At 45.2% G+C, this 15,090-nt stretch overlaps 1 protein-coding gene across 7 annotated transcripts in view; it reads left to right on the top strand.

Annotated features, from left to right (window-relative positions):
• LPP (LIM domain containing preferred translocation partner in lipoma) overlaps positions 1–15,090 on the top strand; it is a 355,991-nt gene that overhangs the window by 119,700 nt on the left and 221,201 nt on the right. For 6 of the 7 annotated variants that reach the window (XM_075418090.1, XM_075418094.1, XM_075418093.1 and 3 more), the window contains one exon: positions 10,456–10,657. In XM_075418090.1, coding sequence (XP_075274205.1) covers positions 10,465–10,657 — 193 coding nt within the window. In that variant the 5' untranslated portion in view covers positions 10,456–10,464. Of the gene's footprint in view, positions 1–8,815; positions 8,893–10,455; positions 10,658–15,090 lie in introns of those variants that run through there. The other variant, XM_075418095.1, reaches the window with a different exon arrangement.

Genomic DNA, 15,090 nt, shown 5'->3' with positions numbered 1-15,090 from the left:
GGGGTTCAGACTGCCAATAGCAGATATGTTTTCTTCCAGAGATGGCAGCAGCTGACACCTTCTGCAACCGCAGCTATTTTAGAAGAAAAATGGAGTGCAGGGAACCCATTGTAAATAAAAAACCCACCTACACCCATGCTAGACTTTCTGGGTAGGACCTCAAGCTCTGCAGTGTTTCCTTGTTCACTCTGTATCAGTTTCCCACTCCCTGCTGAGCTCAGATTCCTGCTGTTGCTCCCTGGGCGGAGTCATATACACACAGCGCTCTGCAAAGCTAGTACAATTATCTATGTGTCAATATGCTGCCGTGGTCCCGTTTGGTCCCACTGAGGTCTTCTTGATATCTCACTGCTGAGCTGGATGTTAGTTCTGCACGGTTCCTTCTTGTTTACAGGCAGCACCAGCATCCAAACAGCCTGGGCTTGCACTATCAGATTTAACCTTGTCATCTCTTGTTGTCCTGATTTCTTTTCTCTTATGTGGGACTCTCTTGATAGGCCTGTCTCCAGTATGTCACCATTGGTTGAGAAATCCAGTCACTTAACCATTTTATTTGATGGATAAGCTCTATGTTGCTTGGCAGTGCCTTGCTGAAGTAGGAAGCCAAGTACAGAGTTGTGCTATGGGCAAGACAATGACTATGGGCACAGAAGGAGTAAAGGCAGCTTTTTTTTGGCGGAACGATCTTGAAAATAAATCATGTACAGGAAAACAGTATTTGTGTCAGGGATCTCATGGTCTGAGACTCCCAGAATAACCTTTCTGCATCATTCTGCTTGTTCTCTTGCTTTCCGTATTAATATATTTCCTCTCTCATTTTATAACACAAAAATCTGAAACATCCATTTCAAACTTTTCTTTGTGATGCGGCAACACCCTCACAAACTTGTAGGTCAAGTTATCAGGAAGAGAAGTTTTAAGAATTGGAAGAAGTTTGTCTGGCTCAGAGCAGCCTCCTGGCTCAGCTCTTAAGGTTCAACCACAAACTTTGCTGTATTTGAGTAAGCATTTTGGGCTGGCCACCAGGTCTACCTCCTCCATTGCAATTGCCCTGGGGTTTGCTGAGACCACAAGTAGCTGAGGCCTTGGATTAATGTTTTATCCAATATGATTATGTTTGGAGTGGCTGAGGATTGTCTCATACCACAGAAGTCAAGAATCAGCCTGCTCTCTGGTGAAATTCTAATGTGGTGATTAGAGTTGTATTAGATTAGATAGATATATCTATCTCCAGGGAGCCAGTACTATCTCTTTGTTTCAATGCACATGGACCAGTCAAGTTCAATTTATGGGGATTTTAAAGCCTAGTTTGTCATCCAACACCAGGATGTGACATGGCTGTAAAAGGAAGATCTCGTTCATCAGCTTTTATGTGTGTGTTTTGCAGCAGCAGTCAACTTGAAATAGCCTGATCCCAAAACTACTAATGCAATTATATTGGGAGAGAAAAGAAGTTTTATGTTGAGTTTTCCCTTCTGCCTTTTCCACTGCTGAAGCTGATACAAGAGAAATGAGCTAAGAAGGAAACTTAAGAAAGGGTGTGTTTTTGGTTGATACCAAAATTGTCCCAGCAGCAGGGTTTTGGTGTAAGAACAATCGTGATGTTGGATTGGTATCTGATGAACTATATTCATGGTGACATTAACCTGTGTCAAACATGTTTGAAAGCAGAGTGACTGTTCTTTACCATCATGTCTTTACAATCTGCTCTATGGACTTGCTGTCTTTCTGTTGTGTCTGAATAATATTGTAGAAGTTGTAGTGACTTGAGTACATAAAACAAAAATCACATCCCAAACTAGTGTGGATCTGCTGGCAAAAAAAAGAAATGTGGATACAGCCATGCTAGCAAACAAACAAACAAAAAAGTTATTTCCCAAGTACTGGTTAAGAGAATGGGCACATGCTGTGTTGATATGTAAACCATTGCAACTAGACAATAAGGAATATAATACTGCATTGCCAGTAGGTGATATTGCTGGCATATCTTAAGTGGGATACAGCTGTATTGCTGCAAACCCTTTAGAGTGCACATAAAGTCACAGCTGGAAGTCTGGGGTTTTAGAGTCATAGAATAATTCATTTTGGAAGGGATCTCTGAAGGTCATCTTGGCCAACCCCTTGCTAAAAGCAGGGCGAACTTGGAATTTAAATCAGGTCTTCTGGAGGATCCCATAGAAATTTGATTGAAGCTGTTAAAGCCAGAGTGAGAAGATACTAGATTATATGCTTCAAGGAATAATTCCACACGAGCAGTGCTCTAACTAGGTTTCTTTCTCCTTTAATTCCTGTGATTACATTAGTGATGTCCCACAGCAGGAAATTAGTGAATGCTTTCAGCCCTGTTTAACTGAAGAAGTGACTTTGATTTTTTTTTTTAAAATTTATTTATTTATTTTGAAGGGATTGAGCTGAAGATACAAAACTCTGCCTTATCCTGGCAGTTGGAAGAAACTCTAGGTCTGGGGGCAGAGGGAGAGTTAAATTTGCTCCAGCTGACACCTGCTGTGAAAGACTAAAGCAAAGCATGAAGAAGTGTCCATAAACAGGATAAAATGAGTGCAAGCAAAGAAACCTGATCTCAGGGAGAGATGTGCCACAGGGAGTCAGAGTCCACGTGCATCAGTTTTGCAGATGGTCAAGAAGGCCATCACTGGAGGGTGACAGCATGTTCCGTTCTTCTTCATCATGTCTTCGAGTTGCTTGGTTGGATCAGTTGGCTACTGTTAGCTTTCCACTGCTCGCTAGTGATGAGGGTCACATCAGCACCACACAGAGGACCCCCAGTGCTCGGAGTTGTTCCTGCAGCTTTGAGGGTCTCGTGGTTGCTGATGTGACGTTTGAGGAGCACGAAGGGTCAGAGTCAGTTTGTTGCTGGGAGGGTCTCAGGGAGGAGCTTCTTTGGACTGGTTAATATTACAGGACTTAAATTTGGTGAGATGTTGTGCAGAATGGTAATGATTAAGGGAGTTCAAAAGGAATCCCAGCTCCCCAAATCACATAATTTCCCGTATGATGTAAAATTGATGAGCATAAGTAGTACCACATGGGAAAGACATCCCAGGAGAGCTTGGGCCGAATTTGTAAGTACCTATGGCACTTCCTATGTTTGGTTAAAGACCTCTAATGAGACCAGAATTTTGACATTTTATCCTCTTTCAGTGGCCACAAGAAGCAGGAAAGCTGCATGGCTAGAGATCATTGGGCATAAATGGAGAAATAAATTAATTTAACATTCAAAGGGGAACAGTGCCAAGAGAAATAAGCGTCTTTGGGAGTTTGTAAAGAGCAAATCTCTCTGGCCAGCCTCAATTACTGCTTTTGGCTGATTAGTGGAGTAGAGGTGATGAGGAGAAAGCAAAGAACTGTATTTTAGGAGGGCATTTGGGGTTGTCCTTTTTGAAATTTCAGGAAAACAAAATGAAGACAAAGACGCTTAGAGTAGAGACATACAGTCTTGTAGGTTGCACCTCTAACTGAAAGGGGCGGTGTGGCATGATTTTCCATCATGAAGGGTGTCCCCTTGGTTCAGTGCTAGAGCTGATCTTTAAAACTCAGTTGGAAGGTGAAATAAAGTAAAAAATTTTCTCTTTGAGTTCTTTTACTTGGATGGAAGAGAAGGGAGAGTAGGGAGAATGCAGTCTGCCTTTCTACACATGGCTCTTGTAAGACCTGAGAGACAAACTTGCGTTATCTGGGGAAGGGGATGTCTCGATCGTGTTCCTGAATTATATCAGCGACAAACTGCAGTAGGGCTTCCAGGTGCACCTACTGTCAGCAAACAAGGTCCTGGTTCCCTGTGTCTGGTCAATCCCTTGGCATTAGGAGTGATGGTTAACTGTGCATGGGTGATACTAAGACAGAACACTATGGACCTACATCAAGCCAGTGGATCTAGGAAGTAGTGGGATGGAAGACAGAGCAGGCTGTCTGGAAGCACAGAGTGTTGTCGCTCATTTTTTGCTAAACACTGTTGCTACCCACTATGAAGCATTAGCTTAATTAACTCAGAGACAAATTCTTCTGTCTTGGCAAAGTCCATCAACATCCAAGGAGTATTTGGTCAATGTTATAAATATGAAAGTGAAATGAAGATTTATTTGGGTACAGTCTAATCACAGAAGAGCCAGCCTGTCTCAGAGATGAATGCACTAACAATTTCAAGAGTAGACAAATTGGTACTCTACCCTTCCATTGCTTGTCTGATGTGAGGCTAAATTGACTTGGAGCCCTCTTTGTTTTACCTTTGTTTCTCAAAGGTGAATGACATCCTGTAATTAAAAGCAAAAACAAGCACTTATGCCCACACAATAAAAAAGAAAAAAGAAAAGAAAGAAAAAAAAAAAGAACAATAAGCCTTGTCAGGCTTTTATTGCTGCCTGGTATTATCTTCTATTGATATTCCTGGTCTGACATTTTTAGATAATGCGGTCTCATTTTGGGATTCGTGGATTCCAGTTCCTCTGCTGAGGTGTATTCTTTCATGGTTAGAATTTTCTGAACCTATGCCATTTAGATCATCCTAATGATAGAACCAGAGCCAGAGCACACTGTTTTCCTTATTTATGTGGCGTGATTTCACTCTTTACTCTTAATGTTATTTATCATGGTTAGTCCGGTCTTATCCTCTGCCTCCAAAAGTAGGTGATGACTAATGCTTCCAAGGAAGGAAGGGTAACAGAACCTCGGGCAGCCACAGCTGATTTCAGTCTGGCTTTTGTTGCTGATATTATTCATCATTTTACCCCTTCCATTTTAAGTTACCATTCTTGAAAAAATGGTCTTATGCAGCATCCACCATTTCATAAAAGGTAGCTGAAAAATTGAAGAGAGTTCAGAGTGAATATACGTTAATGAATCAAGAGAAGCCTGCTCTTTACAGTGAGCTTAATTGATATGGAATTTAAATGTTTTGATTTGAGTTAACCAGTGACTTGGCTGTGTTCTGAAAGGATCTGTGTAAAGAAGAGGCAGGTCTGTAATGCAGATGACAAAGCAGCGTAACAAAATCCAATGGTTGGAAGCAGAGCTAGATAAATTTAAAGCCAGACATAAAGTAGAAGCTGTAATTATGGTGCTTAATTGCTTGCCCAAACAATTTGCCTCATGCTGTGGTGTTTTCTCCAATACTTGCATTCTTTCAGATGAGGTTATGTGTACTTTATGACAAATATTCTTTAGGTCAACAAAAGCTTTGTGGAGTAACGTTGGGTAGAGTTCATTGCCTTGCACAGTGCAGAAGGACTAAATGAGATGGTCAATGAGAAGGGCTTTCAAAGCAATGACAGAAGAAAAATTTAGGAGATTTTTGTCTGGGGTGGTGTAGTGAATTTGGGCAAGGGGTATTGCCAGAGTGGTCAGTGAGCAAGGAGTCACAGGAAAAGCTTGTAGCAGCCACATCAGGAACAGAGCTGTTGAGTTACTGCTGATGAAGGAGAGTGGCTGTGTGAGAGTGGCTTGCAGAAATGCAGAAGTCTTCAGCCAAGACAGAGGGAGATGTGGCACTGATGGGGAACTGAGAGGTTGCTGTCTTCCTGGTGACATGGTCTCTGATGACAAAGGTTGTTCCAGCCTGGCTAAGTTAAATGGTGGGTGGCTGGATTTATTCAGATTTGCTAGGAAGGGCTGTGTTAAATGTTGGGTGACTAGATTTATTCAGCTTTGCTAGGAAGGGGCTCATTGAATGCAAACCATGCCTGGCAAAGGATTTGCTTGGAGCAGAAATGTCGGGGGCAACTGTACATTTAACCTACAGTTTAACTTTTCAGTGAGAGCTCTGTGGTCCGGCCACTGACTTGAGCAGCAGAGGGACCAGGCCCTTTCATTTGGCATCCAAGAAGCAGCAGTAGGTGGCTTGTCCAGCAAAAGGCTGGTGAGACTCACTATTCTCTGTTGGGGAGGACAGTTTTTGAAGAACCAAAGTGGTCTGGTTGGGTTTGATGGTTTTTCACTCTATCTGCTGTTACACTTGAAGGAGGAGCTTGCTGTATTGACCCTTAGAAATGGGTGATGCAGCTATTGTAACAGCTCTGTCCCTGACAGCCAAGGTTAGTGGTTGCGCTTCACCACGTTATCTCCTGCCAGTGTACATGCTCCCAGGATGTTTTTTCTGGTCCTGCTTCTTGGGTTCCCCCAGCCCATCCATCCTGATGCTGCTTTTGTTGTGTTTTACCTGTTCCTTTGTTATCGGCAGCCTGCAATATCCAATACAGTTTGTTCTTTTGATTCTCTGAGTTTCTCAGTGACTTTAGCCTTCTTGCAAGCGCTGACTTCTGCAGTCCCCCACATCTAGTGAGAAACTTCTGAAAACAATACTCTTTACTGTAGAACTGGCAGAAATAACTTTTTTGGAAGGAAACACCTAAAAGACAAAAATGAAACTTGCGTTCGCTGGTCGTGTTTGCTGGCTAGCCTGAAAAGCACTGCCTTTACCTATTGGAGGTTCTCGTCCAAGTGCAGGAACCACAATGACGCAGAGGCGATGGAGTATGTAAGAGTAAGTCTAGAGTAAGAGGACTGGTTGTAAGCCCAGGTTTTTTTTGATTACTTGCCCACATCACAAAATGTTCATCTGTTTTTGCTCCAAAGATGCTTTTGATTGAAAACCAGGCAATATTGCAGGGAACGGTAAGGGAGCACTGGTGGCTTTGTCTGAATTAGCGAAGGTGCTCCACTATGGAGAAGTCTGCAGAGAGGTGGGGGCTGTGCCCGTCTGCAAGCCACTGTCCCTTATATTTTGCCTTGCTCTTGGCCTTTTACCAGATGAAAAAACAGGGAGAAAATAACAGCAAACTCAGAAGTTTAGCTTCAGCTGTTAAAAAGAGATTAATTCATTTTCTTTTTTTATGATCTCGCAAAGTAGTTAGGCGAAATTTAATTGAGTCTAGGGAGCTGAGGCTGGAACAGGCAAGGAAAAGGAAACTTGCTGAAAACATTGTCAAGGCACAGGTAGCAAAAATGAGCGGCAGCAAATGCATAACAGAAAATGAGAGGGGAGAAAGAGGAAGAGAAAAGGCTAATGGGGAAATAATTAGAAAATACCACCACCGCCAAAACAACTGTGTTAAAAGGTAGATGAGAAGGAGGCGCATGCCAGGTTACAGTCAACAACTGAGTTACAGTAGTGGAGTCTTCACGGTCCCAAACCATCCATAAGAGCAGTCTGCTTTTTAAGCTCATTCACTGAGATTCACATCGTCTTCAGCCATCCCCAGCACTGTGCAGCCTGACTACTGAAGGAAATATTTGTGGTTTGTGCATCACTCAGTCCATCCCTGCCATCAACTTGGCAGACCACGAGAGCTCGGTGGGACCAAGGCGTGTTGCCTGGGAGGTGGCTGAGGAACAACTAGGGAGCTGCCAGGACAGGAGTGATGATAATCTAGTCAGTACTGAGATTTTTTTTTTTTTTTCTTTGAATCAGCGTGGAGGTAATGTCCAGGGTCTGAGGGTGCTTCACACTGTGGGATGCTCCTTCATATGAGATGTCAAGCCATGGCTGAAAACCTATCAGAATAAAACTCCAGACTGCTTTTAGCAATGGGTAAAGTGTAGTCGTCTTTGCATGTAATAACTCTGCAGAGTGCGGAGTTGTCCTGTTTATCTCTTAGGGCTGAGTGCCCTCATTGCTTTCTGCTCTTAAAACCTAGATAGTTGCCTGAGTTTTATTGCTGTGTTTTACATTTTTGAGGGATGTGGGAGGAGGAGGCAGCAGTGCAGGTGAATCTAGCTGCTGGAGCGCCAGTTGTTTTCGAGGTCCATCAGGGCTGATGTTGATTAGGGGAAGTTTGAGGGGGTGGGAACACAGTTCGCGTGCCCTCCACCCCCCGTCTCGTCACCGCTGGTTTCCTCTCCGGCCCTGGGGGAAGGACCTGCCTTTCACTTCTTGCTTTCACAATGATGCTCCACACGGTTAATGTAAGGTAGGAAGGCAGGCATATGTGGGAGGGAAAGTTGCATCCTTGCAGCTCAGCCTTGGGTGCTTGTCCATCTCCAGGGTGCTCCTGCCATGCTCCTGTCTACCTCATTTCTAGCCAGTCCCTCCATACTGGCCCAGGTGGCTTCCTCTTGCTGATACCAGATGTCTAGCACAACAGGCTCACCCTCCAGTGGTAGGGATAGCAAAACCGCTGCGTGCACACTGAGCGGTCAGACTGTGTGGTGGGAAGAGCCACAAGTGATGGGGCTGATGTTTGGCACTTGCCAGGTTCTCTCCCACGCAAGGAGCGATGGAGGTGGAAGATGACCACAAATTGTCTCCTAGTGCTGGGTCAGACATTGGGACTTTAAGTAGAAATTACTCCTGAAGTAGGAAACCCCGTTACCTGGAGTAAACATGCTGGACTGGAATAAGCACACATATATACACAGCAGTTTTAACAGTTGTTGCTGTTAGCTGGAGGTACTGTCCCCACACTACCATGTGGAGGCCTTTCTCCTTTCCCCCAGGCTGACTTAGCATTGCTAACAGCAAACTGCTAGGACATGGTTTTCAGTGTGGGAAATCACAGGGCTATTTTCTCTAGTTTATGCCCAAGAGTCTTCATTTGCTTCTTTGATAAAGGACTTAGCTGAATTTGCTCCACCATGGAGCTTGTAGGATGCAGATGCTTTGCCAGCCAGGATGAGTTGGCAGAATGGCTCTGCTCCTAAGTCCCAACAGCTTAATCTTGACATTTCTAGTGATGTGTGAGCCCAAATTAGGAGAAAGGGGAAATGAATTGTGATTTCTGCTTTGTTTTCTCTAGGTAGACTTAAATATGCCATCAGATATGCCTTATTCCTGCCTAAATGTTCCATATAATCCTAGGGGCTGGTTGAAGAGCTCAGTGTTTCTCCAAGAAGCATGTGTGTGTGGAAGTCTTAGCTGTGAGGCACCAAGAATGTGCCCAGGTAGGCTAGGAGCGGGCCTGTGGCTGCATTCCTGCATGGTGTCAACGAGCTGTGTGTGGCTGCACTTCTCGGCTTTGGAAATATCTCCTTGGGAGCCATTCAAATAGGTGGCTGCGTTCGTGACCACAGAGCTGTGTCAGAATAGTTAGAGAGCTGTAGCACTGTGGACTTTGGTAATGATTTCACTCCAAGGGGGTCTACACCTGCCAGAGGCCGCCTCTCGTCTGTCCCCGTTCCTCTTCCTACCCTGAGCCCAGAAGATGGTTCACACCAGCTAATACAGCCCTTTGCTGCCACGCTCAGCAGAGCTACAGCTCTCCCTTGCATCTCAGCCCCAGCAGATTGCACTTGCTGTTGCAGCTAGAGACCACCTCCTGGAAAATCCAGCAGCGCCTCTGCTTTGTCCTGTTGTTCCCAGATGGAAGTGCTTTTCTGCAATGGCAGTCTGCTAATGTGTCCCCATGGCTTGGTGCTATCTCTTGTGCTCATCCTTTTCCATGGTCAAAACAAATCTTTCCTGATTGGGTCGCAGCTGCCTGCTGGTTTTGGTGGCCTTGAGGAGTCCTGACACCAAAGCAGAGCGTGGGCAGCAGTGCCAGGGTGCTCAAGAGCACTAAAATTAGCATGAGCTTTTGTCTGTGTGGGGTCTTCATTTCCTCATCGCATCTCAAATCCAGCTCTGTAGGACCATCTGATGGTACTGTAGGACCATCACTTCTACCCAGTGAGTGTGGTTTGTGTGCAGGGAGATGCACTTGTTCGTTGCAATGAACAGGTTTTTATGGGCAACATTTTCAGCAGCATCTGAGTCCAGTTCTCAAAAGTGATGTAGGCTTTTAAGAGGCCAAAGCCAAGATTTTCATAAATAAGTAATGATTTGGGCTGCCTCTGTTTTCTGTTACACAAGTCAAGATGTCTGAAAGGAGCCTGTTGTCAGCGGTTGTGGGATTCTGGCATTTTTTCAAAATTGACGTGCTTTTAAAATATCTTAAGCTGGGCATTCAGAAATGGAGGCATCAGGAATGATTAGCTGCTTTTGAAATCCTTGTTCTTAAATGTTTGAATGAAAATTACTGGGACATGTGGTCCTAAAAGACGTGTGAAAAAGCGCTCAAGGTGTATTTTGGAAGTGTGTCTGCACATCTGTGACTACGCTTGTCCCCAGAGCACCTGCACTGTTGTACGCTAATGTACTCGCAAAAGCCTAACAGGGAAAGGCAAATCTATCACTACTGTGCTGAATGGATGGTGGGATTGATGGGCTTCTCCAGGGTATCAGCCTGCCTCCGCTTTGGTTTGAAGAGGAAAATAGCAGTGCTTTTTGCAGACAGCACCAGTGGGCTGATCAGTAATTCTGACCTACTGGGGAAAGACAGACAAACTTGTATCACAAGTCCTATACCTTAGGACCAATATGTTTAAAGATAAGCATGCGCAAGTTAAACATGTTACAGGGATTTGAGGGTTTGATTTTATGAACTAGTAAAGCAGTGAGTTTGCAACTGCTGGTTCCCCAGTCTAATTTCCTAACGTACGTCTGATTCTTTTTGCCTCTCCTCTCAGATCTGAACCATGTCGCACCCGTCCTGGCTGCCACCCAAGAGCACCAACGAGCCTGTTGGTCACGTTACTGCAAGGATGGAGACCACGCACACCTTTGGGACTCCCAGCATCTCGGTGTCCACCCAGCAGACACCAAAGAAGTTTGCACCAGTTGTTGCCCCCAAGCCAAAGTACAACCCATACAAGCAACCAGGAGGTGATGGTAAGTATTTATATTTTTTTGGAAGGAACCACAATGGTCTAATTCAGAGGAACTGACTGCTAACACAGGCTGTTCTTGGCTTGCTCTTTGTTGATGAGTTTGTGGGAGCCTCCCTGTTTCAGATCGTTCAAATCAAGACGAATGTGAAGGTATCTCTTACCCTTGCTCTGGCTAGCTACCCTCCTGAGAGGTGCAGGGCTGGTGGAAGACATGAGGACAAATCTTTCTTGTTTTTAATTGGAAGCAGATGTCCTATGTCCGAGATGCGTACTTTTCAAGGGGTTTTGCTTGTTTGGTCTTTGCTGGTATGTGTTGATCCAAGAAGCTGGGGCTTGAACAACCCTGTTCAGTATTGGTTCTTTCATCCCAGCACAATGGGAATCCCCTACAAATGTGGGGCTGAGCTGTAAGAGTATGGGTATAATTAAGGTGGTAAGGGAATAAGTTTGGCTTTAGGAGTGCTTCCTCTCCAGCCTGCTGGTTTGATTCAGTTGTACACTTATTCTTTTCCCTCTACTATGAAACACTCTTGAATAAGAAATAATTTAATGATGTAATTCTGAGGATATTTACATGATCATTCAGTAGCCTCTGGAGCTGTTATGTCAGTAAAACAAACGCCTGCCAGTCACTGTGTGTCAGCCTTCCTCTGCCTTCTGCTACAAAAGTCCTCCTGCCTTCACGTGGTCGAGCAGCGAGCATGGTGGTTCCTGGCTTGTGGATGCATGGAGGGAGGGAGCTCCCGGCAGTGGGAGCGCATGGCTGGGAGCGCCTCTGGGGCTTGCAGCTGGAAACTGGCCAGCTGGAGCAACTGGGATGCCCCTCGCTGACATGGAGAGTGTGTGATGGAACCTTGCTGAAGCAGAAACAAGGTGGAAGCTGAGGATTTTGGGAGAGAGTGATAGCTCTCTTGGCAGAGCAGTGACTTTTCTGTTCTTCGTGGTTTACTCTGGTTAAAAGTGAGTGGAAAACTGTTTCCCCTCCTCCCCCCCATCCTTAACCAAAGAAAAACTCAGTTATCTTCAAGAAAATGGCCAAACCAGCTTTTGAGTTCTGGTTTTGGATGCTCTGCATTGTTCCATCACCACTTTTCCCTCTTTTATGTTGAGGACAATAAGATAAATGTCTCCTGTATCTTTTTTTCTCTTTTTCTGCTCTATCTTCTGAAAGCGTATGCATTTACAGGAAGACTACAGACTAACAGAAAGGAAAAACAAAGTGGCATATTAAATCTCACACTTGAGTGATCTTCTAAAGTTAAGGACATTTTGTGGGAAAGTTGGAAAAGTCTGACGAGTGTTTGGGTTTTTTTCTCTGCCAGGCTAACTTCAGGGAATTCAGAACGAAAAAAGAAAATGTGTTGGAGTGGGAAAGCGAAGTCGTATGCACCTGTTCTGTTGCCTTCAGTAACAAAACATTAGCGAGTAAGAGAAAGACATTTGGAATTAAAAAAGTAAAAAAATAATCTGTTTCTGAAGTGCAATGAAGGTGTCACCTTCAAGTCAAGTGGAAATTCTTATTTTCTTAGTTCTCTTAAAATTTAAAGTAATTATGGAAAATGACACTTTTTTTTCTGGGAAAACTATTGTTAATCAACCAGTATTTTTTTTGTGAAAAATGTCAGTATGCCTTAATTGTCAGTGCTTTAGTGAGTGTAAATCTGATTATATGTGACTTGGGAAATTACCACCTTCTAAAAAAGTCTTGGTTTCTTGGCATTTGGGGAAGGAGGCTTTCCCTAAGAGCAGGACAGGCACTACAGGCTGAAGAGACAAAGCACCAAACATTTCTCATGCAACACTGGTTACCCAGTCCCCCAAGCAGCTGAGCATCGCCACATCTGTTGGAAACTGGGAGGTATCAGGAGCTCACAGGAGGCCTTTTTCAGTGCCAGTCCCTTGCCTTGTCTGGTGCTGGGCATTTGCAGATCTCATCATCATCTGACAGGCCTGGAAGAGCTAAGGGTTGGCCAAGACCTGGTCAGGGACCGGCTTAGTGATGTGACAGCATTTCTGCAGCTTAAGCTAATCCACTTTCAGAAGGTGACACACTGCTGGTTGGTGTCAGCAGCCGGTGCGAAGCCATTAGCCCAGCCATATATAACCCTGAGAACACGAGACTTCTAGGATCTGGCAGGCGAGGGGGGACAGCCAGAAAATATTTAGCCCAACATGCTTCATTCGCCTTCTGTGGCTCCCTTGTCTCTTCCAAGCTCCCTAATTGTTTCTTCAATGACCTTTGTTGTTTTTGCAGCAGTAATTCAGCCTGGGACACTGCTTCATGCCCCACTGATTCCCTGTGTAAAGGGGCACCATGAGTTGCTTTGCCTAAGTTTGTTCTCCATTGGTCACAGGTCTTTCCCATCTGGTTAATGATGAGTGTGTAGGTGGAGGAACTGCAGCATCCCCTTGTACCCTGGAATGTTTCCATCCCTCCTGTCCCTCCGGAGGTCCTTCGCTGGAGGCGAAGTGCGCAGGTAGCACCTAGCGCAGCATCCTTCCGCCAGAGAGGAGTGCGAGCAGGGAGCTGCTCCAGGCAAGGGCTGTCCCAGGGCTGCGATGGGGCAGAATGCAGCCGTGCCCATCACAGCCTGGCACAGCCTGGCCTGCCCCAGCCGTGTCGCTGGAGTTGGTTCCCTGCTACCAGAGGCTGCAGGGGTCATATTGGGAATCTCTGAGGGATGCCAGCAAATTCTGTTCCCGGTAATTTCTTCAGCTCCTTGCTTTTAACATTCGGGAAAATGCATCCTCTGGCCTCATGTGTGTTTATTATTATTTTGTAGGTACGTTGCTTGAATGTTGTGGGTCTTCATGGCTGATAGCATTTGTAGTTTTATTTCTTGAACATGTTGAAAGTGCAGGGGAAAGACACTGAAGTGACAGGCTGTGGAGCAGGCACTGTGTGCACAGTGGGGGAACAGCTGTACCCCCACTCTCCCTCCCACCAAGGCATTTCCTTGGTCTCACCTTCACTTTGATTTTATTTATTTTTTTCCCTGACACCTGCACAAAAACCAGCCAGATTAAAAGCTACTTAACGGAACTTTAAAACAAGTGAGAAATGGTTAAATGATTGAAAAAAGTGAAATCGCAGCAGCCAGTGGTTTATAAACCAGCAGCATTTTAGTATGACTGGAAGCACTCAAGGAGAGCATGGTTCAGACCAGCTCAGTGAGCAATTTTCCCAGCATTACCAGCTCCCCTCCTCGCTGTGTGCCACGCTGCCTCGCTGTGACTTGTTTCAGACGAGGGTTGTCAACTCGTCAAAGCAGAGACAGTGTCTTGCTGTCACAGGGATCTGTTTGGGGGCCCCTGGGTGTGACCGCAGTAGTAGTAATAATAAATAATAATCAATAAGACCACAGCTCTGATTAACATCCTACACGAGTCTCTGCTGTGCAGCTGGCTGGAGAGGCGAGCACAGCTGTGTTTTTATAGGTCCTACAAACAGAGGACCAGAATTCCATGTGCTGTGGTCTGGGCTGGGTTTCTGGAGGATTTAGTGCTAGTGCTCCCTGCTACAACAGTTCATGGGGGATTAACCTTGCTTGATCCTGGGAGGGTTGAGTACCACGGTCCCTGGGACGTACAGGGGCCCAACATCTTACACAGCTCTGCATTTACCCCACAGAGGGAGGAGAGCTGTTTGAACCTGGGGGAGTGATTTTCTACGAGATGGACAAGCGTGCATGGAGAGGAAGTGTAGCTGCTAAGGAGTTAAGCTGGAAATCAAAATTAGGTGTCCAGACAGTTGAGCAGTGGCTCAGCGACACTGGGGCCAACAGTGGTCTGTGGATGCACCTGGATGCGTTTGCAGATGGAAAGCATCTTCTGCATGTTGGGAGAAGACGGGTCCTGAGATAGATGAGACATCATCCAGCTGTGGGTCCTCACAGTCCACCTCTTGTATTTGGCTCGTTTCTCTGTGCTTACATGTGTTTGGTGCTACCTGCCTCTTCCCTGTGTTCCTCAGCAGACCCCGTCCAAGGGGATTCATAGCAGGTCTCAATATCTGTACTCAATGAGAAAAAAAAAATCTCTTAAGCAAAATAATGCCTTCTTTCAAGGAAATAGTGTGAATTTTGTTTCCTTTAAAAGTATTGGATGCCCTGTCATTGGAAGTGTTCACGGTCAGGTTGGATGAGAGTTTGAGCATCCTGATCTAGTGAAAGATGTCCCTGCCCATGGCAGGGGGGTTGGAGTAGACGATCTTTGAAGGTTGCTTCCAACCCAAACCATTCTGTGATCCTATGGCTTCCCTGTCTCCTTTTCCTGCTGTTTATTTCTCTCCTGCTTTCCAGCTTTTACACTTAAATTGGTATTTCAGCATCATCAGCAGAGCTGGGGCCTTGGGGGAATGGTGCCACGCAGCTGTTCCAGTCTGCGCTGGGCTCAGGAAAATGGGGAGGATTTATAGCTTGCAGATGAAGCAAA

This window comes from Opisthocomus hoazin, chromosome 4 (assembly GCF_030867145.1).
Source record: "Opisthocomus hoazin isolate bOpiHoa1 chromosome 4, bOpiHoa1.hap1, whole genome shotgun sequence".
Lineage (NCBI taxonomy): Eukaryota > Metazoa > Chordata > Aves > Opisthocomiformes > Opisthocomidae > Opisthocomus > Opisthocomus hoazin.
This window is presented reverse-complemented; position numbering and strand designations above follow the sequence as displayed.